We start from the raw sequence: 25,060 nt of genomic DNA, 5'->3' as shown, positions 1-25,060 counted from the left end.
CCAAAAATACGCAGTCACAACAATGTCGACATATTTAATGCACGCCAGCTCTAAGAAAAATGCCAAGAGCAACATAGCAATCTCTTCACGACCTTTGTCGACCTGACCAAGGCCTTTCATATGGTCAGCAGAGATGGCTTGTGGATGATAATGGAGAAATTTGCCTGTTCTGGGAAATTCACTGTGATCACCCAGCAATTCCATGCCGGACGATTGCAGTAAATTTTCAGCATCATATTTCCACGATGGAAAAAATGCTGAATGATGGAGATGAGTCAAAAGCCATAGTAGTGACAAACGGTGTGAAGCAGGGCTGCATTCTCGCCCCGACACTCTTCAGCATGCTATTCTCGGCCTTGCTCAGTGATGCCATCTGTGATTGCCAGGATGGAATACCCATCAGATACAGAACTGATGGTGGACTGTTCAACCTCAGGCACCTGCAAGCCATTACAAAGGTGAAGGAAACTGTCATAAGAAACTTCCCCATTTGGTGTTGACTGTGCCCTCAATGCCAGCACAGAGAGATGATGCAGCATGAAATGGACTGCTTCTCACAAGCCTGAACGACTTTCGTCTCATCATCAGCAGCAAAAAGACCGACAAAAACACTCATCATCAGCACCCACGTCTGGAATACCCTACCCTGCCTGCACACAACCTGCAGGTAGCTGACAACTTTACCTATCTTGGCACCATACTCTCAAGAGCAGTGAACACAGACGCAGAAGTCAACAACAGGATCACAAAGGCCTGCGCTTGCCTTAGGAAGGAATGTCTGTGAGCGGAGCCTTATCATCAAACTGAAGGACTACCATGCAGCAGTACTCGCCACCCTTTTCTATGTCAGCGATACCTAAACTGTCTACAGCAGACAATGCCAAACAGCTGAATCACTTTCACATGAGCTATCTCCATACACTTCTCCACATCAGGTGGCAAGACAAAATCCTAGACAATGAGGTCCTGGAAGGGGCCGGTATTCCCAGCATCTACACCCTCCTACAGAAAACTCAGGCCAGATGGGCCAGCCACATTGTTAGAATGCCTGACAGCAGACTGCCTAAACAGCAGCTGTATGGAGAATTATGCCTGGGCATGCATTCAGTTGGAGGCAGAAGAAGCGATTCAAAAACTGCCTCAAGATGACCCCTCAAAGACCTAGACATCAATGCCAATACTTGGGAGTCACTTTTTCAGGACCGTCCTAACTGGAAAAGAAAAGTCATCACAGGGGCCTGTGCAGCAGAAAATAGACGGACAGCAGAGGACTAGAGGAAATGCGCCACATGCAAAGCTAGAGCAATCTTCACCTCTGCAGTAGCACCCACCCACATATGTACCATGTGGCAGTGAGTCTTCCGGACTCTGATTAGTCTCGTCCTCCATCATCTGACACAGCCACCGACCTTCAACCTGATATATTGAAGTCATGGTCATCTTTGAATCTGAAGGACAAACATCTTAATGATCCCGGCAAAGATGGTAATACACAGCATTTTTAACAGTTATTAATTTTAACATAATTGAGAATTTCCAGCAATTTAGTTTAGAAGTAGTCAGTCTTGAATAAAGAACCTTAAGCTAGTGGTTAAATTCTACTTAATTTGTTAGTGAGTACTGCCATTAGATTTAAAATACTGTACTGTAATGACAGTATTATTACCATGCAAAAATGGTGACAAGAACTGTAGATGGTGTTACTTTTTTGTATATTTCTTTGTAAATTAGACTTCCAAAGGTTCATGGTTAGTATATAATACAGTACTGCAAATCTAGGAAAATAACAATGCGTTGGATACTACAATGAGGAAATTGGGTGCTGCTTTACCTTTAAATTAAGTACTTTATGTAATTCACTTCCATCATGAAAAAGTTCAATATTTTAAGTGCCTTCATTTGCATGGTGCACTTGTAGAAATATAAATGGACTTATAATATCCCACATCGCCCCATCAATGGGGCGACCCACGAAAGGGCCAATGCAAACCAGTAGAAGCCAACCATCACACAGAGTGAGCACCGCGCCGACCAGACAAAGAAGGCACTGGAGAACCCACCGATGCAGAAAATAACAGCAGAGGCCTACCCCAACCAAACGAAGCCCAAGCCCTGGCATGACCAATCCGAGAGTGCCAAGAATGACCCTCACAGGGTACCAACAAGTCCGAAATAGGATGGCAACTGGCAGAAGTCACCGACAAAAACTGGGCAACGCTATCTTCCAGGAATAACAGAGGACAAAATGGCAAAGAAGATTGAAGAGTCAGGGCCCAAGCTGAATCCAAAGACAGAGCAAGCACAGCCTGCTGACATGCAAGACAAGAGATGAAAAACATAGAAACTGCCTCCCAGAGGATCGGTGCAAAAGCTTCAGCAAGGCAGACAACGCAGCAGCAGCCAAAACTAGAACCCCAGCCGAGGGCCCCTTACCCTGCTCCCCCACGTTCTCCGAAAGCCAATCCGAAGACAGCTCCAGAAGACTGAAGAAACGCAAGACCAAGGCCAAATAACCGCGAGTCCGATGGTCCTTAGCTGCCAAAGCAGCCAAAAGAGTGGGAACCCGAGCATGCAAGTGCACCAGACCCACGTCACGAGAAGCGCAGGGGCAAAGAGGCCCTTGCTGAGAAACTCGAGCGAGCACCCCCAAGAACACCTGCAACACTGAAAAAACCTCCCGCCACTCAAGTACGTGGGTACGACAAAAGTTACGCCAAGCCCCAAGAGGTAAGAAGGAGAAGACTCCGAAACCCCATAACGCACCTAATAAGAGGAAGAGGAACCGAACTCAAACAAAGCCGGATCCTGTGAGGTGTAAACCTGGTCTCGCAGGAAGTACCAAGGGCCTCCCAAACTGCCACAGGGAAAATCAGAGAAAGAAAACCTCCAGAAAGACGAATCCGAGGAACCCAAGGGCACACGGAAATTAACCCAGGAGGGAGCCACACCGATTTCAAATTCATAAAGGAAAGAAGGGTACAAAAACCTTCTCCCCTGCAGAAACAGCCCCTGCCCAGAGGGCACAAGGACCCAAGTAGGGTCAAAAGGAGCCTAAGAGCTCCATGTAGACTTTCCCCAAGCCCAAGGAACCCCTGACAAAGGCCCTCATTCATGCCCACCGCCCCTGAAGAAAAGGCGGAGTCCAGGGGAAAGGCTTTGAAAAAGGGAGCCTGCTGGGTCGATATAGAAGCCCCGGCGGGAAAAAGGGGGCTCAACCACCTCTGCCTCCGAATCGGAAGGATCAGTCCCTAAAGCCACCCCATGCCTCATCCCGACCTAAACCCCACCCCAACTTTGAATCCCTCAGATGTTTTGGAGCCGGAAGTAGGGGGGCAGGAGCAGGCTGAACCACGCCCTACCTGAGAAGGAAGAGGGAGCGTGGACAGAACCAAGGCCGAAGCGACCAAAACCCCCAAAGCCCCCAAATCTGAGTCCTTAAAACCCAAGCGGGCCAGATCCGGGGCCCTCCAACCAGGCATCCAACCTGGCCCATTGCAAGAAAAAGAATCTAGCATGCAAATGCAGATATTGCCTGATTCCTGAAATCATCAGATAAGGGATGAGTAAATTGGAGCATAAGCAGGGGAACAAGTCCTGCAATACTTTGGGTCATAGGTGTCACCGACCTAACAAGCAGCATGACTGAAACAGTACAGATGATAGTCTCCCTGAGGCAGGGGCAACAAACAATCTTCAACTTTGCACAATGAAAGAGTAGGCTTGGAAGAAGTATCCATGGTACGACCGAACCCCACAGGGGTTTTCCAGGGGCCCATATAGTGAATAAGCTCTACGGGAAGCCCAGGCACTGGGGCCAACAAAGCCGGCAGAACCCTGTCTGTAGCGGGCAAACCAACTACCAGTAGTAGTCATGGAACCTCGGGGGCAACATAGGACCACCATCACAACCTAGGCAAAGCCTAATAAGAAGCTAAGCAGTCCACCATCTACAACAGGTAAAAAATGCCAGAAAATGAAAAGCAAAAAACCAGCGTTGAATATAATGAAATGCCATTTTCTGGGCGAGACCTGGAGGCTCCTAGAAGCTATAATCAAGTGAAGAACAGCTCCAGGGAGCCGAAGGGGCTCCCCCCAGAAAAACCCTGAAATCACACAACCAGCAGTCAGAGAGAAACATCGATTGCCACTTTGATAGTAAAGCTGGCTGTGCTAACCACAGTGTGCCCCAGCAACCAAAATCACTCCCCCCACCGGTAATATACCCGGGGCAAGACAGAAAGCCCCAAGACCACTGATGCACCCAAGAGCGAAGACAACCACAAGTGAGGAAGTCCTCAACAGGGAGAGTCCCGAATGCCCCAGGAAAGATAACCCTGAAATGCAAGGGTAGTACTTACGGAGCACCTAGGGAAGGGTAGTCACGTGTCTAAGGAACCCTAGATGCGTGCAGCTCCTGTACACTAGTACATCTGGCCGCCACACAACCCACAAGCCAGAACAGCCACACAAGGCAAAAATCCAGAATAGGAATTTGAGGCCAGAGGTGATGTCTGACCGCCAGCACATCAGTTTAAGAACTGAGGTGGTGGCCTGCCGGCTCACCCGGGGTATCTCTCCCTCCCTGCAAGGGAGGGGAGCTAGTTGGATGACGTGTTGCTTGCTTGTCTTCTTTCTGGGGAAAGATATTTTCTTTTTGAGGATGTAGCTTGCATACCATAACCAGACAGTGATCTGTTTTGATTCATCTACCTTTCTGGGTTCTTTCCTGGTGGATGGCAATTATGACATACAGTACAGTACTTTAAATGTAAAGTGCTCATAGGTCATTGCTCCCTGCACTTCTCTGAGGGTGCCAGGTTCTGGCTCGTGGTCCCCGGTAGGTTAAAGGACTCTGTGACTGATGACCAGAACTAATATAGCACTACACTGTATATCATTTCGGATAGCTTTAGGGAGCTGATGGAGCTCCCCCTAGAAAATGGCAACAACAATTGCCAGTTATATGCAACAAAGTTTATACTTGGCAATGCTTCTTCTTTCAGGATTTTCATCACATTAAAAATATTATAGGATAATGATACTGGAGTATTCAATGTGCAAACAATAATATCTTAATTTTACAATAATTATTTTAATTTTTTTAACTCTTAAACTGCGCAACACGTCATATGACGTGTTGAGTAACTTACCGAAAAAGTGCGCAACACATCATATGACGTGTTGGAGTACTATGCAAGATTTAAACGGCCCGCGGATACACAGGGTTCACCACACCTTCATCAGGGCTCTTGTAAACAGACACCATTTAAAAAAAAATCGTGGGCCAAACTCCCGGGTGTTAGGGGCCTCAGTATTGAGTGAGCTACCAAGCCTGACGCACGCAGCATAAGCTCACAGCACTGCTGTTCAGCTTGTGACCACAGCATCGCCTAAAAATGCCATAATATACTTGTTCGTGCTATTATGTAGCGATGATATTATTACAGAAGACCCCTGACTGTGATAAAACTGACCAGGGTTCTGATAATAGCAGGATTGTGGCGATATTTAGCGCTGTGCGCCATGGAGGGAGGAGTAATGCTGTGGGAGGGAGGGTGGTGGCGATGTCTTCTGACTGTGTGGCCACCTTCTATTGACTGCACTTACCATACCAGCTTAGTGGTTCGCTATGGTGAACACAAATGTAGATACTTATATATAACGTGTGTATAGAGGGTATAAACAGCAGGAGGAGTAGGTTGGGAGCCGCCATTTTGGTGAGGGCGGTGGCGTCGTCTGCACGGTGACGTCGTGCAGACGACGGTGTTGTTTACTGGTTACCACGATGGACTTTGGGCACCATACCAGTTTACTTGTACAAGTATGGTGAATCAAACAGGTAGATATTTATATATAATGTGTGTATATAGCGTAATAACACCACAAACAGTATTGTTGGAGGAGAAATATTAGTGCGTCTGGCCTTGAGGGCGGCAGCCATCAGCTGACTGTGTGAGGTCCTATGTCTTTGTGCCTTTACTCACCATACAAGCTTAGATGTACAGTTATGGTGAACAAAACATGTAAATACTTATATATAACGTCTGTATATAAAAGCAAAAACAGTATGGCGGGTGGAGAATGGTGGCAAGTCAGGTGAGGTGAGGGAGGGAGTGGCAGCCAGTGGCGGGCTGCCACTGCCTGCCACTGCCACTCAGCATACCAACTTAGTGGTTCGTTATGGTGAACACGAATGTAGATACTTATATATAGCATCTGTATATAGTGAATAAAAGCAAAAACAGTATTGTGGGAGGAGAATGTGGGTGAGTCAGGTGACTTGAGGGAGGGCGTGAGTGGCTGGCTGGTACACGGCGGTCACTCCTCGTTACTTTTTGACTCATAATAGCAACTTAGTGGTTCGTTATGGTGAACAAAACATGCAGATACTTATATATAACCTATGTATATAGTGTAATAACCAACAAAGTATTTGTTCACTGATTGATGAACATAATTGAATCAACAATATGCACACTATATTTTTGAGTACACAGCGATGATCCACTCATTTTATTATATAAATATATCAAACTACACACTATTGAATAATATTACAGCAAAAAAACTACGAAAAATCAATCAGAGACATTGAAATAATTAGGTAATTATCTCTTTGTGGCAACTCCAACCTGACAGCTGGTGATCAACAGACCGCCTGGGACGCACGCTGAGTCAGCGCCTGTTTTTTGCCAGACTTCCCCACCCTATAGCGGGCAATATATGCCACTTACGATTTTTTTATTATTTTTCCCATGATCAGTGAATGTGGGAACCGACCTGTGAGATTTATATTTATTTAATTTATATGAATTTATATTTACGTTAATTTATATACTTTGATAGCAATTTGTATAATGATAAGTGGACTGTATTTCTGCAATAATCTCATAATCTCACAAATCGATCCTCTACACATTAGGGGGGTTTATTAAATTAATATATGCAGCCAATCAAACTACAGGAATAGACTACATACATTGAAAAGGTTCCTTATCTTATAGTACAGCAGGTTAGTCCACCAGGTATAACTAGGGTGTAGACACCAAATTATCCTCTTTGAGGCAGCTTCCATCACCCAGTAACTGGTGCACAAAGTCTTGCTTCCTCGTCTTGACCTGTCAAAAGGGCGCTAACTGTGAAGCCAGATACCTATATATGACAAGCTATATCAGAGAAAATACTATACATGGAACATTGAAGACCTGGCTTAATTACCTTTAGTTTGAGGCTTCCACGTGCTCTAACCGGGTCACCCTATATAATGACATTAATGGGCATAAATGAAAGATACTGGGTTTCGGAAAGAACACTTAACTTGATTTGTTGACAGCGTGTTGAAAATGGTACACCCTTGGTTTCCATAACACTACGTCCAAGTAAAATTAACAGGAGCCGAATTTGCTCCCGTGAGCCTCTGGTCTAGTATAAACAATGGCTGCATCTAACACTCCATACTATTGACGCCTGGCCGACATTGTCCAGATATGATAGGAGCCAAATTTGCTCCACACGTCTCGGAGGTGACACAACAATGGCTGCCCTCCTTCCTCCCTGACGCCTGGCTTACATTGTCCACATGTCAGAAAGTGATAGAAGGGTCACATTTACTCTACTTTAATATTGATAATTAAGTTAATTTATATGAGATGTTTTATGATGGTAAAGTCCAAAGACTAATGTATTTAAGAATAATTCCCACCATAATAGGTGGAGAATATAATAGTATGTGGTGATGATATCCCATTTTCTATAGACGGTAATTCCACTACAAGTTACGTTTTCTATGGTTAACTTGTTTATACAATACAGCTATTATCTGTATGATTATTAAATGGTGTCGGATTTTCCGACAGTGAACACAAATTAACAGATTAGCAAGAATTTTTTTTTTTTTATCAAAATTACATGCACCTGTGGGGAACAAAGGATATTATACCCCTAGCATGTTAAGGGTTAATCATTATACATCTTACAACTTGCAATTTATAATTTCCAAATGCAATTATCATTTGAATAATCTACTAACTTTTTCATGGCAAATTTCTTAATTAGTATCCAGTATTTACCATAATGCCACCTGAAACTCAATAATCTTGCATCTAATTGGCTCTTCTTAACAATGAATAACTTGATAACTTCAAGCAGTTACATTTTTGTATTTGATAATTAGTAGTAGAGCAGTAATTGGGACCAACATCAACTAAAACAAAAAGTATTAGTATATTGTATTTAATTACAGTATGTCTACAAAATGATGATGAATTGCAATACTACCAACTACCTGTCTGTCAGCCTTATTTTAGATCATTTCAAAGTTTAGTAATTTAAAATGCACAGGTTTTATTTCACTCTGGATCTCAATTCATTTTACAAGTAGTCATCACTTTCCATTTCTTACATTCATGGGGAAACAATAAGAGAGCAGTATTAAAAGAGGGCTAAAAAATTTTAAATAATCTCTCGATTCACCACCATAATATTTTCTCTCTATAGTAACATGGACAATTAGCACCACCAGTAAAATATTCACAGCAGCAACATTAAATAAAATTTGGTGTAAAGTGCTGCTCATTTATCAAGTAGGTACAGTATACAAGACTAACATTCACTCCTAAACAAACAGCTTCCACCTTGTACACTTCATATGCTATGTTTACACTCAAGACTGCACACAAACACTTGTCATGTTTATATATCTTCTTCCTCAACTTTCAAATTTACATTTCAAATGATCTCTGCATACTTTGCTCAATCTTACAATATATCAAACTTTGCAATCAAAATTTTGTCTCCCCTAACATACATATTTTACCCTCTTAACACCATGCATGCTTATTAGATTTTCTCTTTTTGCTCCTATTCTCGATTTGCATACTCATGCCACACTGTACATAAGGACTGATACCATCTATCCTTCATGCAGCTCTCTTTCCTTTCCTATTTACATTAATTCCTCTTTTTATCACTCACCAAACCTATTTATTTTAACTGATTAACTACTAGTAGTTCTCAACTTACCCTAATTAGACAGTTTTCTACTCTCTCCTCCATTACTTTAATGTTTTCCTCATTCACTTTCAGCAGTCTTCTGTCATGCAACAAAATTGTAAACTACATGTAATTCTTTGCAGGAACTACATTAAATGTCAAACTCCCTAATTCCTGTCATATATTAATGTCACACACACACCACACTTTTGTATTTTTTTTTCTTGACCTCTTTCATGACCTTATTCATATATTTTGAGAACATCTATGAGAACACTACATATCTCTTGCATACGTCATACATATATCAACCAATCCACCATTATGACATTAATGCGTACAAATACCTAACTTCCTCAATGAAAACTTGTAACAGTAATTACTATATTTTCCTGTGAATAGGAGGAGGAGGTACATTTGTTCAACACCAACTGAATATATATATATATATATATATATATATATATATATATATATATATATATATATATATATATATATATATATATATTGTACTGGCTACACTCAGTAATCTGAATTATATAGGGCTCACCCCTATTCAAGTTAACTAAACAATTGACTTAAACCACCCTATTAGCCAGCGTATAAGATGCATTTTTTATTTTAAATTATCAAAAAAATGCCCTGCGTCAAAAAGCAGCCGTATTGTGGATGGGAGACCGAGCACTGTCGGCTAGGGAGCCAAACGAGCATACTGGGTAAGTTTGCTAGGCACAAAAATCGTTGCTAATAATAAAATATTGAAAACAAGCCGAATTATCATAGTCTGTTACGGTATCACAAACTTACGAAAAATTGCTTACGATATGTTGGCAGTTACAATGGGGCCTCGACTTACGATGCTAATTCGTTCCCCGAGACGGATCGTAAGTCGAAATATCATAAGTCGAAGCGATTTTTCCCATAAGAAATAAAGGGAATTGAATTAATCCATTCCCCACCCTCCAAAATATTAACATACAAATACATTTTATACTGAATACAATGTTTTTTTCTAACTACAATACAGTACCTAAGTTTACCTTACCTTTATGGAGGGCTCTTGATGGCATATGGAAGATGGTGATGAGGGGGGAGGAGGACTGTTGTTACTGTTTGGAAGGGGAGTCCCCTTCCATTATCACATCAGGCAGTGATGTTTTCTCTGGGGTACTCTCAATCCTACATTTTGCCTGAATACCACTAGGACCTGGTTGTGGTTCAGTGCTTGTTTGTCTCACTACAAATTTGTCAAGAGACATTTGTTTTTCCCTTCGTTTTAACATTTGTCTGTAATGATGCATCACTTTAGCACCCATAATGTCCTTTTCTTAGCCAGTATGGTGAATATCATTGACTGAGATTTGTTGTACTGCCTAGCCAGTCCAACAACCCGCACATCATCCTCATATTTACGAATGATCTCTTGTTTCTGCTCTATGGTCATCCTTACATGGGATCTCATATGTTGAGCCTTACCACTGACTTTCCTGGGACTCATGGCATGATATATAATAATTACTTTAATGTTCAAAATGAAAAAAATCACCAAAAAAGCGAAATTTTTTATAGGCGCGATCGTCACTAAGCGGGCAGCTGTAGTAAACTGAGGCAGGTTGGCCGCGTGACCGGGAACCCCGCGCTCGGTCAACTCGAACGTGTACCAACAAATATCGTAAGTCGACGACATCATCGGATGTCGAGTCACAATTTTCGGTGAAATTTACATCGTAACTCAAAATTATCGTAAGTAGGGGGCAATCGTAAGTCGAGGTGCCACTGTATGAGGGAAGCTCATATCATCTCATCTCCTTACCCAGCATACATAACCCACACCTGATATTTGTCATACATTATTTAACGACCGTTACCTTTAAGAAACATTTGTTCATTATCTAAATGAAAAATGCTCCTAGAAATTTGAAAGTACAGTAATGTTAAACTTTCATCTGCCTGTCAGCCATTTGCAATGAGTGAATGACAAAAAGCCATAGTGCTGCAATGGCACGGCATCACCAGGTGTGCCGTCCTGGTGGTCTGTCGCCGTAACACAAAACATCACATTCAGAAATGACAGTTTCGCATCCTGTATAGCAATACTTTTTTCCAGTATACTGTCACAATATTGTATTTCATGCACAGAATCACACATTTTTTCTTACAAAACCACTTTAAAATATCTTTCAATAAATGTATGATAAAACATACTAAAATTGTTTTTTTTCCCACAAAATATCCTTGTAAAATAGGGATGCGTCTCATGTGAGGGTGCATCTTATATTACGGCAAATACTGTACAGTAATTTCTTACCAGACTGTCCAAAAATGAACAAGTTTGAAATTTTTTGTACCACATCCCGGTTACTCCTGCCATTTACCCATCTTACTCCTGTCATTTACTGTAAAACTGAATGCGAATTTATTCGGGTTACTGGAATATCAGATAACCGAGCTCTAATAGTAGTTACATGTACAAAATCATGTTTACCCCTACAAAAACCACTTGAAAATCACTTATTTTTTCCCACAAAATATCACTAATATAATTGTCTTATAAGCCAGAAAATACAATAACAATACAGTATTTGAGATTGCCTGCAGTTGTAATGCAAGACAGATTTTTTCTAACAATTTGAGGAATGATGCAAAATAACATTTTATATTACCAATATCTATCAATGGTGAAATTCATTACACATCAATTATATGAGTGAATGGGCCATTGGTATCCATACTAAGGATCTGTCTTGCCCCATAGACTCCACACTTGACATTACCACTTGACACCTCCTCTACAGCCATCCTCACTCCCTGGCAAAACTTATGGTAAAGCGCCTTCCCAAGAACCTTATCAACATTCATGTGATACTGCATGGCCTTACCCTTCAACCGGCCCCCTAATGTAGCTTGTGGAATGATAAGCACATCACCTTGAATGTCACACACAGATACGTGCTTGCCAGCATCATTCTCGGAGAGACGAACATTGGTTACATGTTTAGTCAACTTTTCAACTGTCTCTTCTGATGCCTTGTCAAGGAAACAAACGAACACAACAATACCACGGCCAATCTGAAAGAAAAAAAATTTTAACCAGCAAAATTTAGAAATACTATACCTTACTTTTAATAGATGCAGAACAAGATATTCAGTATACAGTGGTACCTCTGTTTTCAAATTTAATCCGTTCCCAGAAACGGTTCGACAACCGAAAATTTGAAAACCGAAATAAATTTTCCCATAAGAAATAATGTAAATTTAATTAATCCGTTCCACACCCCCAAAAATATTAAGTTAAAATACATTTTATAGCACAGTGTGTACAAGTATATCTTACCTTTATTGAGGACTCTTGTTGGTGTATGGAAAATGGTGAGGAGGGGGGCGGGGGAGAGGAGGAGAGGTGTTAGTGTTTGGAAGGGGAGTCCCCTTTCATTATAACATCAGGCAGTGATGACATTTCTGGGGTAATCTCTCTCCTATGTTTTGCAGGCATACCACTAGGGCCTGGTTGTGGCTCACTGTTTGCTTATCTTACTAAGAATCTGTCTAAAGACACTTGTTTTTCCCTACATTTTAACACTTGCTAGTAGTGAGACATCACATTCATTCACTGGGAGCCAGCGGCTAAGTGGACAGAACAGTAGACGCGTGATCCTGTGGTCCCAGGTTCGATCCCGGGTGCCGGCGAGAAACAATGGGCATAATTTCTTTCACCCTGATGCCCCTGTTACCTAGCAGTAAATAGGTACCTGGGAGTTAGCTGCTTCCTGGGGGTGAAGGCCTGGTCGAGGACCGGGCCGCGGGGACACTAAGCCCCGAAATCATCTCAAGATAACCTCAAGATAACTATGAATGATCTCTTGTTTTTTCCTTTTATCATCATCCTCACAAACTATTTTCTTAGGTTGAACTTTACAACTGATTTTCTTGGGACCCATTGCATGATATATTATAATTACTGTACTGTACTTTTATGTTCAGAAACAAAAAAAAAACAGTGTTGAATGTAATGATACGCCATTTTCTGGGTGAGACCTGGAGGCTCCCCGGAGCTTATCCAGGCTGATATGCTAATGTCAAACTTTGGCATCAGTCATGTACATGGAGTTCTATGGGCCTACCGGGGACCACGAGCCAGAACCTGGCCCCCCCTCAGAGAGGCAAGGGGGAGCAATGGCCTATAGAAACCCCAGTGTGGTTGGAATCATTCTATGTCTGCCATAGACCGGGTCAGGCACCCAGAAAGGTAAGCATCCCAAAACAAACTCCTATTCTGGTGAAAATTGCTACCACAAGCCGAACAAGTGGATAGAACTCCCTTAAAAGAAACGAGTAAACGATCATGATGTCACACGTCGCCGCGCCACTGTCTGTGCAGCCCCAGACCTACCGCGCCGGCTATCCACCATCAGTTCTGAGGTTGGATGTCAAAAAATGCAAAAAAAACGCTGACCGGAGGGATGCTGGGGAGCCTCCGAGTCTCACCTAGAAAATGGTGTTTCATTATATTCAACGCTGGTTTTCTGGGGGGGGGGGGAGCAAGCCCCTTCGGCTCCCCAGAGCTAACTACTCACAGAGGAAATAAGAGGGACTTACCCGGGAGGCGGTCGCCACACACTTCTCAACTCAAAGTCGAGACAACTGGCTGCAACCACCAATCCAAGGTGACACAGGCCCGAATGGGCCGGAGAATGACCACGAGAAATTGAGCAGCCAGGACCCTGTACGACCGCCAAGTGCCCGAATGTCAGCCAGGACATGTCGTCAAGACGGCAGCAAGAGCAGCGAAGCTACGAACTTCATGGGAACAGGGATAGAACGCAGGCTGGCTAGCCTTCATAACACGGCATACGACCTGGGAGACCCTCACCTGTGAACAGGGAAGAGGGGAGCTGGATCAACCCAAAGTGTGTCCCGGACACAGAAGCCGTGGAGCGCAAATAACAGAGAAGGGCCGCAACCAGACACAAAACACAATGCACCCCCAGCCCAACCAACCAAGCACCAACAAACCAAGGACCCCTCCGGAAAGCAGCAGTCTCATTCTGTGCCAGAAAAGAGGGAGACGGCTGCAAGCCGAACAAACCTATCGCCACGACCGAAGGAGCAGAAACTCCTGCGCCGGAGGAGAGCAGGAAGCTCACCGACCCGATCCGTAGAGGCTAATGCCAACAGGAAAAAATGCCTTCGAGAAACAAACCCGAACCGAAGGGGTCGCAACAAACTGAGGAGAAAAAGAAAGACCACGCTGTCCAAAGACCAGGACGGCTCAGGCGGCGCATGAGCAAGCCGGAGGTGAAACAACGCACGAGACAATTTACGAAACTGCGCAAAAGTAACACCAAGAGCGAAAGCAAGCTGAAGCGGCTCCACCAGCGCCGCACAAATCGAGGCGACAGTATGCAGCAAGATGACGGCCCCGAACCTCCACCAGAAAAAGACAAGCCGACGCCAACAAACGCAGCCACCTAAGAAGGGACAGAAGGAAAAGGAAGGACCACCAAAAAATCCCATACTGCCGCCAAGAAGCATGTAGGTGGGACACCAACAACGAAGCCACCTGACCACCAACCAAAGGCGAGAGACTCAAGGCAGAACCTAACCAGCCCCGTCAAAGTTCATTCGAGCCTAGGAAGAGGCGGAGCCTCGGGAAGATCTCGGGTGCAACCACCGAGCAAGCAGAGCCAGAAACCCAAGACGGCAAAGAAGGAGATGGAACATCTGCCGAACTGAAAACTCCCCAATGCAAGCGAGCTCGCCAGGAGATTGAAGACTACGGGTCCGACGCGAGACTCCAGAGAAGGTCAAAGACGCCAGAGAAAGGACACTGTGAGACCCTGAAAATGCCAACAGGCAGAGCAAGCCAGGAAAACAGGAACCCAAACCTGGCAACAGGAGGGCCAAAAGCCACAAACAAAACACACAACAGTGAGTAGGAGAAAACGAGAAAAAAACAGAACAGCCCCAGCACCAGCGGCCAGGGACAAGAGTAAAGCAGGAAGTTGAGGAACAAAGAAGGCATGCAGCAAATCGGGAACGAAAGGGACACAACCAACCCACAGAGCTGCAGACCATGTCCCAACAAGTCATGCCATCATGCCAACAAACACAGAGTTGCAGACCCTGTCCCAACAAACCAAACTGAAGAAGGTGCAAAGGTTTGCCACCAGACTAGTACCCGAATTGAGGGGTACGAGTAATGATGACAGACTAATGAACACAAGTGCACACGCACCATGCGACACAGGCAGAAGGAGCGCCCAAAGGAGCCAAAGAAACATTCCAGTGGCAGAGTAGTAAACAAATGGAATGCATGAGGAAGGGAAGTGGTGGAGGCTGACCCCACACACAGCTGCAAGTACAGACAAGACAGAGCCCAGTAGATGTCAGGGAAGCGACAGGGAAGAGGCAGGACAAAAGAGCCAAAGCACAACCCCAGGAAGCACAACCAGGGGCGGACAACTAGGTGAGGACAGAGAAACCAATGAACATGGAAGGGCCAAGCCAGGCACTCCAAGACGGGAAAGGAATGAGGGACCCCAGATAAGACCACAAAAAACACCACAAGCAATCCCCCAACACGCATCCAGGCACAAAACTGCAGCAAAACGTCACCCACAACATCCTGACACAGTAACAAGGACCACATGTTACTGTGGTACATGTTACTAATGCACATGTGCATGAGGTAGAGATGTGGAGGAGGCTGACTCCAGACAGTTTCAACTGTAGATATGATAGAGCCCAGCAGGCCCAGGAGCCTGCATCTCAGGCGATTGACGGCCGAGAGGCAGGACCAAAGAGCCAGAGCTCAATCTCTGCAAGAACAACCAGGTGAGTACATAACCTGCACCTCAACTACCGTACCCCGTAACATGCATGAGGTGGGGTCCCTTGATCGATTCGAACATGGGTTGGACATGCATATAAGTGGGACCGGATGGTTAGAAATAGGAGCTACCAAACACGGGCCAACAAGCCCTCGGCAGTCACCTGTGTGCTGACGGTCTTATATATGTATCCAAAAACCACGAACCAGCGCCTGGCCGAAAAAAGACGCCAGACCGCAGAGCCTCACCTGCCGAACGTAGGCACGACACAATATATGGGAAATAGATTCACGGAAAATGAAAAGGAAATGTGTGAAACATTAAACGAAAAGTTCCAAAGTGTGTTTGTACAAAATGAAATTTTCAGGGAACCAGACACGATAAGAATTCCAGAGAACAACATAGAGCACATAGAGGTGTCTAGAGACGAAGTGGAAAAAATGCTCAAGGAGCTAAATAAGAACAAAGCAGTTGGTCCAGATGGAGTTTCACCATGGGTTTTGAGAGAATGTGCACCTGAGCTCAGCATTCCACTTCAACTGAGTTTTCAGGCATCCCTGTTTACAGGAGTTGTAGCCGATGTGTGGAAAAAGGCTAACATAGTTCCAATCTACAAAAGTGGAAGCAGGGAAGACCCCCTTAATTATAGACCTGTATCATTGACAAACGTAATAGTCAAAATATTGGAAAAAATAATTAAAACTAAATGGGTAGAACACCTGGAGAGAAATGATAGAAATGATATAATATCAGACAGACAGTATGGTTTCCGATCTGGAAGATCCTGTGTATCGAATTTACTTAGTTTCTATGATTGAGCAACAGAGATATTACAGGAAAGAGATGGTTGGGTTAACTGGATCTATCTGGACCTAGAAAAGGCTTTCGACAGAGTTCCACATAAGAGGTTATTCTGGAAACTGGAAAATATTGGAGGGGTGACAGGTAAGCTACTAACATGGATGAAAAATTTTCTGACTGATAGAAAAATGAGGGCAGTGATCAGAGGCAATGTATCGGACTGGAGAAATGTCACAAGTGGAGTACCACAGGGTTCAGTTCTTGCACCAGTGATGTTTATTGTCTACATAAATGATCTACCAGTTGGTATACAGAATTATATGAACATGTTTGCTGATCATACTAAGATAATAGGAAGGATAAGAAACTTAGATGATTGTCATGCCCTTCAAGATGACCTGGACAAAATAAGTATATGGAGCACCACTTGGCAAATGGAATTTAATGTTAATAAATGCCATGTTATGGAATGTGGAATAGGAGAACATAGACCCCACACAACCTATATATTATGTGAGAAATCTTTAAAGAATTCTGATAAAGAAAGAGATCTAGGGGTGGTTCTAGATAGAAAACTATCACCTGAGGACCACATAAAGAATATTGTGCGAGGAGCCTATGCCACGCTTTCTAACTTCAGAATTGCTTTTAAATACATGGATGGTGATATACTAAAGAAATTGTTCACGACTTTTGTTAGGTCAAAGATAGAATATGCAGCCGTTGTGTGGTGCCCATATCTTAACCCTGAAATTGAGCATGGCGTATATATACGCCATGAGTAACATGTCCCACCGTGCGCATGGCGTATATATACGCCAAAGGGTGCCAGGCACGATTCAAACGTCCCGCGGTGTAAAGGGGTCACCCATACCGTAGCCAGGGGCGATTGTAAACAGACGCCATTTTGAAAAAAAATCCAGAGCAGGCCTCCTTTTTTTCACAGGCCTTAGTGGCCAGACACCATGGCGAGCGCATCACGACCCAGCGTGCGACCTCGCTCAACGCAGCGCACCGCGCTGCGCAGTCTTTGACCGAAGACGAAATTGCAGATGAATTGTTCAAGGACGTTGACGAATCTGATATTGACGACTCAGATATAGATGAAGATTATACCCAGCCTGAAGAAATCGAAACAACGGATAGTGAGGGTGAACATGTGGGTGCCACGAAGGTGAGGATGCCTCACGAGTTACCCGCTACTACTCAACACCACCTCTCGCCCAAGCACGTCGTTCATCTATACCATTGCACGTTTATGATATGATCGACAACTCTGAAACAAGTGAATCTTTCTCAGGTTTTAGTGATGAAGAATCAGAGAATAGTTTTACCCCGGCTGCTAGTGCCAGTACAAGTTTCGCCGCATCAGCTGCCCGCCCAGCCAAGCGCCGCCGCATGGAACAATATGGCGACAATGAGGAACAAATTCCCTCATGTTCCAAATCTTTTTCCTCATCTACCCTTCCTGCCCCTACTGTTACAATGCCTGCTTCAGCTCCTGGTCCCCGGATTCCTCGCTGTGGTGCAGCTAATGGCTCTCGGAAGCCAGCAGGTTTGTGTATGCGGAGTGATGGGGAAGATTTTGTTCCACAAATTCCCAACTTTGACAACAGAGATGTGGGAATTACAGATCTTTTCCCTGATACTGGTGACGAAATGTGTGAAATGGACTTCTTTACTGCATATTTCGATGAGCCACTCATGGAATACATTGTTCACGAAACGAACAGACTTGCGGCCGATCTCATTGAAGGTGAGGAAGTATCAGAATTTTCACGACTACAGCATTGGAAAGAAACAACTGTTGGTGAACTGTATGTGTTTTTCGCAATTTGCATGTTGATGAAACATTGTGTGAAACACGTAATTTCAGATTATTGGAGCAAAGACAACGCTGTTCCAACACCATTGTTCGGGAAATATATGTCCCGAGACAGATTTCTGTTGATCCTACGGTGCATTCATTTTGCAAATAATGCAGACAAGACACAGGATGATAGGCTTTGGAGGGTGAGGCACATGCTAAATGACCTGATTGGAAAGTTCCGAGATTACTACGTACCAGCTCAGAAGCTGGTTATTGATGAATCCCTTGTGCTTTTCAAAGGACGTGCTGCCTTCAAGCAGTATATTCCCTCAAAACATCACCGATTTGGACTGAAATTCTTTGTGCTCTGTGACTGTGAATCAGGAATGGTGTTACACATGATACTTAATTCAGCCACAAATGTAGATATTCCTGCTAATGACGAACATGGCTTCTCAGGTAGTGTGGTGAAGGCACTGCTTGCACCATATCTGAACAAGGGCCACATATTGTACACAGATAACTATTATACCAGTCCCTTGCTAATGAAATTCTTGCTTGATAATAAGACTGGAGTGTGTGGAACAGTAAAGTCAAAACGAAAGGAAATGCCTGTGTTTGACACTGCTATGCAAGTAGGTGAATGTGAGGTAAGAAAAAGTGGTGCAATGCTTTCAGTGCGGTGGAAAGACAGATGTGAAATGAACATGTTGACCACCATTCACCCTGGTACAATGGTGGACAGTGGCAAGGTGAACAGAACAACAAAGCAAATAATATATAAGCCAGATTGTGTGATGGACTACAACATCAACATACGTTTAGTTGATAAATGTGACATGATGGTGGGTGCTGTAGTGTGTGTACGGAAATCAGTGAAGTGGACAAAGAAAATGATTTTCCACCTTATTGACGTAACAATGCTGAACAGTTACAACATGTTTCTTGTGAAGACAGGTAGAAAACCATATTTCCGTTCGTTTAGTCGCGGCAGCTCGGGCCGCGTGAGCGGCCATGAGTGACAGCTGCCTGATGCAGCACCCTTGAGCGCTCACGTTCTGTGACGTCATCAGCCAACTTCTCGGCTTAATTGTGTCATTGGTATGTATAATAAAAAATTTTTATTATTTTTCCCGTGCTCAGGGGACACAAATTAACATGTTTAGAAGACGAAAAAAAAAAAATTTTGAATTTTTTTTTTTCTTGCGCACAGGGGTGTAAATGTCCCCAGGACCCCTGAGCAGTGTAAGGGTTAAGAAGCACATCAACAAACTGGAAAAGGTGCAAAGACATGCTACTAAGTGGCTCCCAGAACTGAAGGGCAAGAGCTACGAGGAGAGGTTAGAGGCATTAAATATGCCAAAACTAGAAGACAGAAGAAAAAGAGGTGATATGATCACTACATACAAAATAGTAACAGAAATTGATAAAATCGAAAGGGACGATTTCCCGAGACCTGGAACTTTAAGAACAAGAGGTCATAGATTTAAACTAGCTAAACACAGATGCTGAAGAAATATAAGAAAATTCACCTTCGCAAACAGAGTGGTAGACGGTTGGAACAAGTTAGGTGAGAAGGTGGTGGAGGCCAAGACCATCAGTAGTTTCAAAGCGTTATATGACAAAGAGTGCTGGGAAGACGTGACACCACGAGCGTAGCTCTCATCCTGTAACTACACTTAGGTAATTACAACGTAGCCGAGAAGATCCCTGGAGCACCACCAGGGAAAGAAGGCCAAAGCCGCACAGAGAGCAGGGTAGAGGCGAAGGAGGCGCCCCACACCTATAACACAGGGAAAATCCTGGCGTCCACCCCATAGCTGCAATCCAGAGCACCCCAGGAACTACTGGACATGGGCCGAGAATGGAGAAGAGCGAGAGGCGAAGCACCCGAGAGAAAAGGACACAAAACACCAGCACTGGTGCACACTGCCCAGACCAAAACAAACTCCCACGGCGCATGCGCAGGACATGATGTCCGACCCGCTCAACCCGCTTGGCGGGAAGGTGCCAACTAGGACTACTTTACAAGAAAAGTAGACAAACAGTTCGTGACCCGAGTGAACCGCTAAGTAGAAGAACAGCCCAGCTCATGGGAACAGGAGCCAAAAAAGGAGTAACCAGCGACATACATAGCTGGCTAATGAAATGAAGACAATGAACCTACTCAGGAACCCAATTGAGCTACAAGTAGCCCAATCTGGCATCCTGGATTAGAAGAATGTAAAGAAAACAAGCAGTGCCGAGACGGAGCATGGAGAGAAAAGACAGCAACAAAAGAACAAGACAGGACCGAAAACCGAGAATAAGCACAAAAGAGGACCAACAAGCCCTAGAAAGGACCGGAAGGAAGCCACACCAAGAGACGACAGACGTTCCAATAATATGGGAAGTAGCAAAAAAACCAGCGTTGAATGTAATGAAACGCCATTTTCTGGGTGAGTCCCGGAGGCTCCCCGGAGCTATCCCAGGCTGATATGCTAATGTCAGACTTTGGCATCAGTCATGTGTATGGAGTTCTTAGGCCTACCGGGGACCACGGCCAGAACCGGGCCCCCTCAGAGAGGCAAGGGGAGCAATGGCCTATAGAAGCCCCCGTGTAGTTGGAAGCATTCTATGTCTGCCATCGACCGGAACAGGCACCCAGAAAGGTAAGCGCCCCAAAACAAACCCCTATTCTGGTTAAAATTGCTACCTAAAACCGAACTAGGGGATAGAACTCCCCAACCGAAAACAAGCAAACTAGTGTGACGTCACACTCTGCCGCGCCGCTGTCTGCGCAGCTCCCCCCTCCCCGGGAGGGGGAAGGGGGAGCCCCAGACCCCCCGCGCCGGCTACCCACACCTCAGTTCTTGAGGCTGGATGTCAAAAACGCGAAAAACCGCCGACCGGAGGGAGGGAGGGATGCCGGGGAGCCTCCGGGACTCACCCAGAAAATGGCGTTTCATTACATTCAACGCTGGTTTTCTGGGGGGAGCCCCGTCGGCTCCCCGGAGCTAACTACCCACAGACAGAAAAAGAGGGACTTACCCGGGAGGCGGTCGTCGCTCACCCCTCAACTCGAAGCCGAGACAACTGGCTGCAACCGCCGACCCAAAGCAACACAGGCCCGACGAGGCCCAGGGACATTCACAAGGTAACGAGCAGCCAGAACCCTGTTCGACCGCCAAAATCCCCGCGCCCGAATATCAGACCAAGACATATTCCCAAAGACGGCAGCAAGAGCCGCGAACTTACGAACGTCATGGGCACGGGGATAGACCGCAGGCTGGCTGGACCTAATAACCCTGCGGACGACCTGAGAGACCCGAACCCGCGAACAGGGAAGAAGGGAAACCGGATCAACCCACAGCGCGTCCCCGGACACAGAAGCTGTGGCGCGCAAATAACGGCGTAGACGTAACATCGATACCAAAAGCAAGCTGAAGCGGCTCCGCCAGCGCCGCACGATACGAAGCGACAGTGTTAGGCATAAGATGACGGTCCTGAAACAACCACGAGAGGAAGGACAAGACCACCCGAACAGACAAGGAGCTAACACGACGAAGACGCAAAAAGAAACGGAAGGACCGCCAGGAAACTTCATACTGCCGCCGAGAAGAAGCCCTCAGGTGGGACACCAACAAGGAGGCCACCTGATCACCATAGAGACGATGATAGACTCGAGTCAAAAAAACCATACGCGAAGACTCAAGGAGAAGATCGAACCAGCTACGTGACGTACCGGCCCGATCTGCTGAAAGAGGCGGAGCTGCGGGAAAACCCTCGGGTTCGGACACCGAGCAACCAGCGCCTGAAACCAAGGCTGGGCCGGCCACCAAGGGGCCAGAAGGACAACTCTCCCCCGGTAAGTCTCTAAGCGAGTCAGGACCTGGAGCAACAGCCGAACCGGGGGAAAGAGGTACAGGAACCCCCACCTCGACCAGTCTAGCCGAAAGGCATCGACCCCGACGGCCTCGCAATCGGGGAAGGGCGCCGCATAAACGGGAAGACGCCGCAACCACGCCGACGCGAAGAGGTCCACTTCGGGGTGCCCGAACGTCTGGCAAAGCCAACGGAAGGACTCGTCGTCGACCGTCCACTCTGTGGAGAGGGGAACGAAACGAGACAGGGCGTCGGCCAAGACGTTGGACACGCCCCGTACGTGAACCGCCAGGAGAGCCAAACCCCGAGAACTCAGCCGACGAGTCACCCGAAGCGACCCACCCCAAAGAGACAAGGACCGCATCGAACCCCCGCGGTTCAGGCAATGAACCACCGGAGAGCAGTCCGAATGGAGCCGAATCGTCGATCCGCGGGCCACCCGAATCCTCCCCAGAGCAAACCACACTTCCGCGAACTCCCGCACCGTACTGTGAGCTCGACGGAAGGACGGATCCCAACGCCCCTGGCCGGCCTGGTGAGCACTGGTCACAAAACCCCAGCCGAGAGACGACGCATCCGTGTACACATCGAGCGAGGGCCCGGGTAGGCGCCAAGGCACTGAACCCCGAAAAACCCGAAGAGGAAGCCGGTGATGCAGCAACCGACGCAAGTCCCCCGGGGGTCGAACTCTGCGATCGCGAGAGAGGCGGAAGGGGGAACCCCGAAGGAACCAGAACAGCCGTCGAAGCCAAACCCGACCCGGCGGGTAGACCACCATCGCGAAGTTCAGGCTCCCGCACAGCCCCTCGAGCAACCGCCGGGTGACCCGAGGGCCCTCCAGAAACAGACGAAGGCGGGACCGGAGCCGCAGGAGAGACTCCGTAGGGAGAGACGAGGCGATTCGAGAATCCCACACGAGACCCAGCCAAGTCCGAACCTGAGAGGGAACCAGATGGGACTTCCTCCAGTTCACCAAGAACCCGAACCCGGCGAGCTGGGAAAGAACCAAATCCCTGGCTAGCAAGCAAGCTGACTGGCTGGGAGCCCAAACCAGCCAGTCGTCGAGGTAGGCCAACACCCGAACACCTAGGAGACGCAAACGAGCCACCACAACCCGTGTAAGGTGTGTGAACACGCGAGGTGCCAGGTTCAACCCGAACGGGAGACAACGAAAGCGGTAACTCAGACGCCCCACTACAAAACCGAGCCAGTCCCCGAACCGAGGATGAATCGGGACATGCCAATAAGCGTCCCGGAGGTCCAGGGACACCATCCAAGCTCCCGGCTCCAAGAGGAGCCGAACCGGAGACAGCGTAGTCATCCGAAAAGAGGGGCAATGAACCCAGGGGTTCAGACGGGACAAGTCCAGAATGAACCGCAGGTCCGCGCAGTCCCGTTTCGGAACCGGAAACAGACGGGAAACCCATCTGAGGGACGACGTCGATTCGACGACGCCCAAGCGTACCCATTCCAAGACGACTCCACAGAGCGCAGGGGAAGAAGCCTGCCCTGCCAGCCCCGACCCCCCAAAGGGGGGAGGGGCCACCCAACGCCACCGCAGGCCGCGAGACACGACCCGAAAGGCCCACGAATCATGGGACCAGGCGCGGGCGAACAGCGCAAGCCGCCCCCCCATCGCCCCGTCAAGGGGGCAAACCGCGAAAGGGCCGGCGACCCTTACGAGACCCAGAACCCCGCATAGCGCGAACACCGCGCCGACCAGACGAGGGAGGGCCCGCAGGAGGAGCCAACCCCAAACCTGACACCAGAGGCCTACCACGACGAGAGGAACCCCGAGCCCTGGCCTGACCTTTCCGGGAAGACCCACCCCGGGACCCCCGGAAAACCAACAAGTCCGACATCGGACGACAAGCCGCCGACGCAGCCTGAATAAACAGCGCCACGGCCGACTCCCCAAACAGGAGAGGACAAAAAGGTGAAGAACGCCTAAGAGCCAGAGCCCAAGCAGATTCCACGGAGGAACCCAGCACCGCCTGCCGACACGCGAGACGGGAAGCATAGAACAGGGAAACCGCATCCCGCAAAATCGGCGTGAACAGCTTCAACAAGGCAGCCGACGAACGCGCAGCCGAAGACAAGGCGCCGGACCCCGGGACGGACCCAAGCGTCCCCACATCCTCCACGAGCCAATCCGAAGACAGCTCCAGGAGGGAAAAGAACCGCAAGGCCGAACACAAAAAGCCCCGGGCGCGCAAGTCCTCGGCCACGAGCGCCGCCGAAAGGGAGGGAACCTGCACATGGAGCTGAATAACGCCCACATCGCGGGGAAGGGCAGGGGCAAACAAGCACTCATTCAGGTACTCAAGTTCACCCCCCAGGAAAACCTGAAGCACCGTGGAAGCTTCCCGCCACTCCAGCGTGCGGGAACGACAGAAGGAATGCCAGGAAACCAGACCAAACAAGGGGCAGTCTGCTAGCCAGGACGACTCCGGAACCTCGGAACGGAGCCAGAAAGGGAACGAAGTCCCAAACCTGAACGTGGACGGATCCATTTCCGAGGCATAATCCGGGTCACGCAGGAGGTAAGCTGCAAAGGCCGCTCGCACCACACCAGGTTGGATGCGATAAGCCGAAAACCTCCGGAAGGACGGAACCGACGTACCCGGGGGAACACGGAACCGAACCCGGGGAGGGGCCGACACCAAATCCAACTCGTACGCAGAGGGGGGAAAAGAAAACCCCACTCCTTGTAACAATAAGCCCCGCTCAGTGGGAAGAAAAACCCAGGCGGGGTCCAGCG

General features: G+C 46.8%; 1 protein-coding gene across 4 annotated transcripts in view; it reads right to left on the bottom strand.

The window, feature by feature from the left end:
• Positions 1–8,216: 8,216 nt before the first annotated feature.
• LOC123755366 (D-aminoacyl-tRNA deacylase 2) overlaps positions 8,217–25,060 on the bottom strand; it is a 60,304-nt gene continuing 43,460 nt past the window's right edge. For all 4 annotated transcript variants that reach the window (XM_045737922.2, XM_069327842.1, XM_069327841.1 and 1 more), the window contains one exon: positions 8,217–12,063. In XM_045737922.2, the coding sequence (XP_045593878.1) occupies positions 11,683–12,063 (381 nt within the window). In that variant the 3' untranslated portion in view covers positions 8,217–11,682. The remainder of the gene's footprint in view (positions 12,064–25,060) is intronic.

Source organism: Procambarus clarkii, chromosome 20 (assembly GCF_040958095.1).
Source record: "Procambarus clarkii isolate CNS0578487 chromosome 20, FALCON_Pclarkii_2.0, whole genome shotgun sequence".
NCBI classification, from domain to species: Eukaryota; Metazoa; Arthropoda; class Malacostraca; order Decapoda; family Cambaridae; genus Procambarus; species Procambarus clarkii.
The sequence above is the reverse complement of the archived record's forward strand: the minus strand, read 5'-3'. Positions and strand labels throughout refer to the sequence as shown.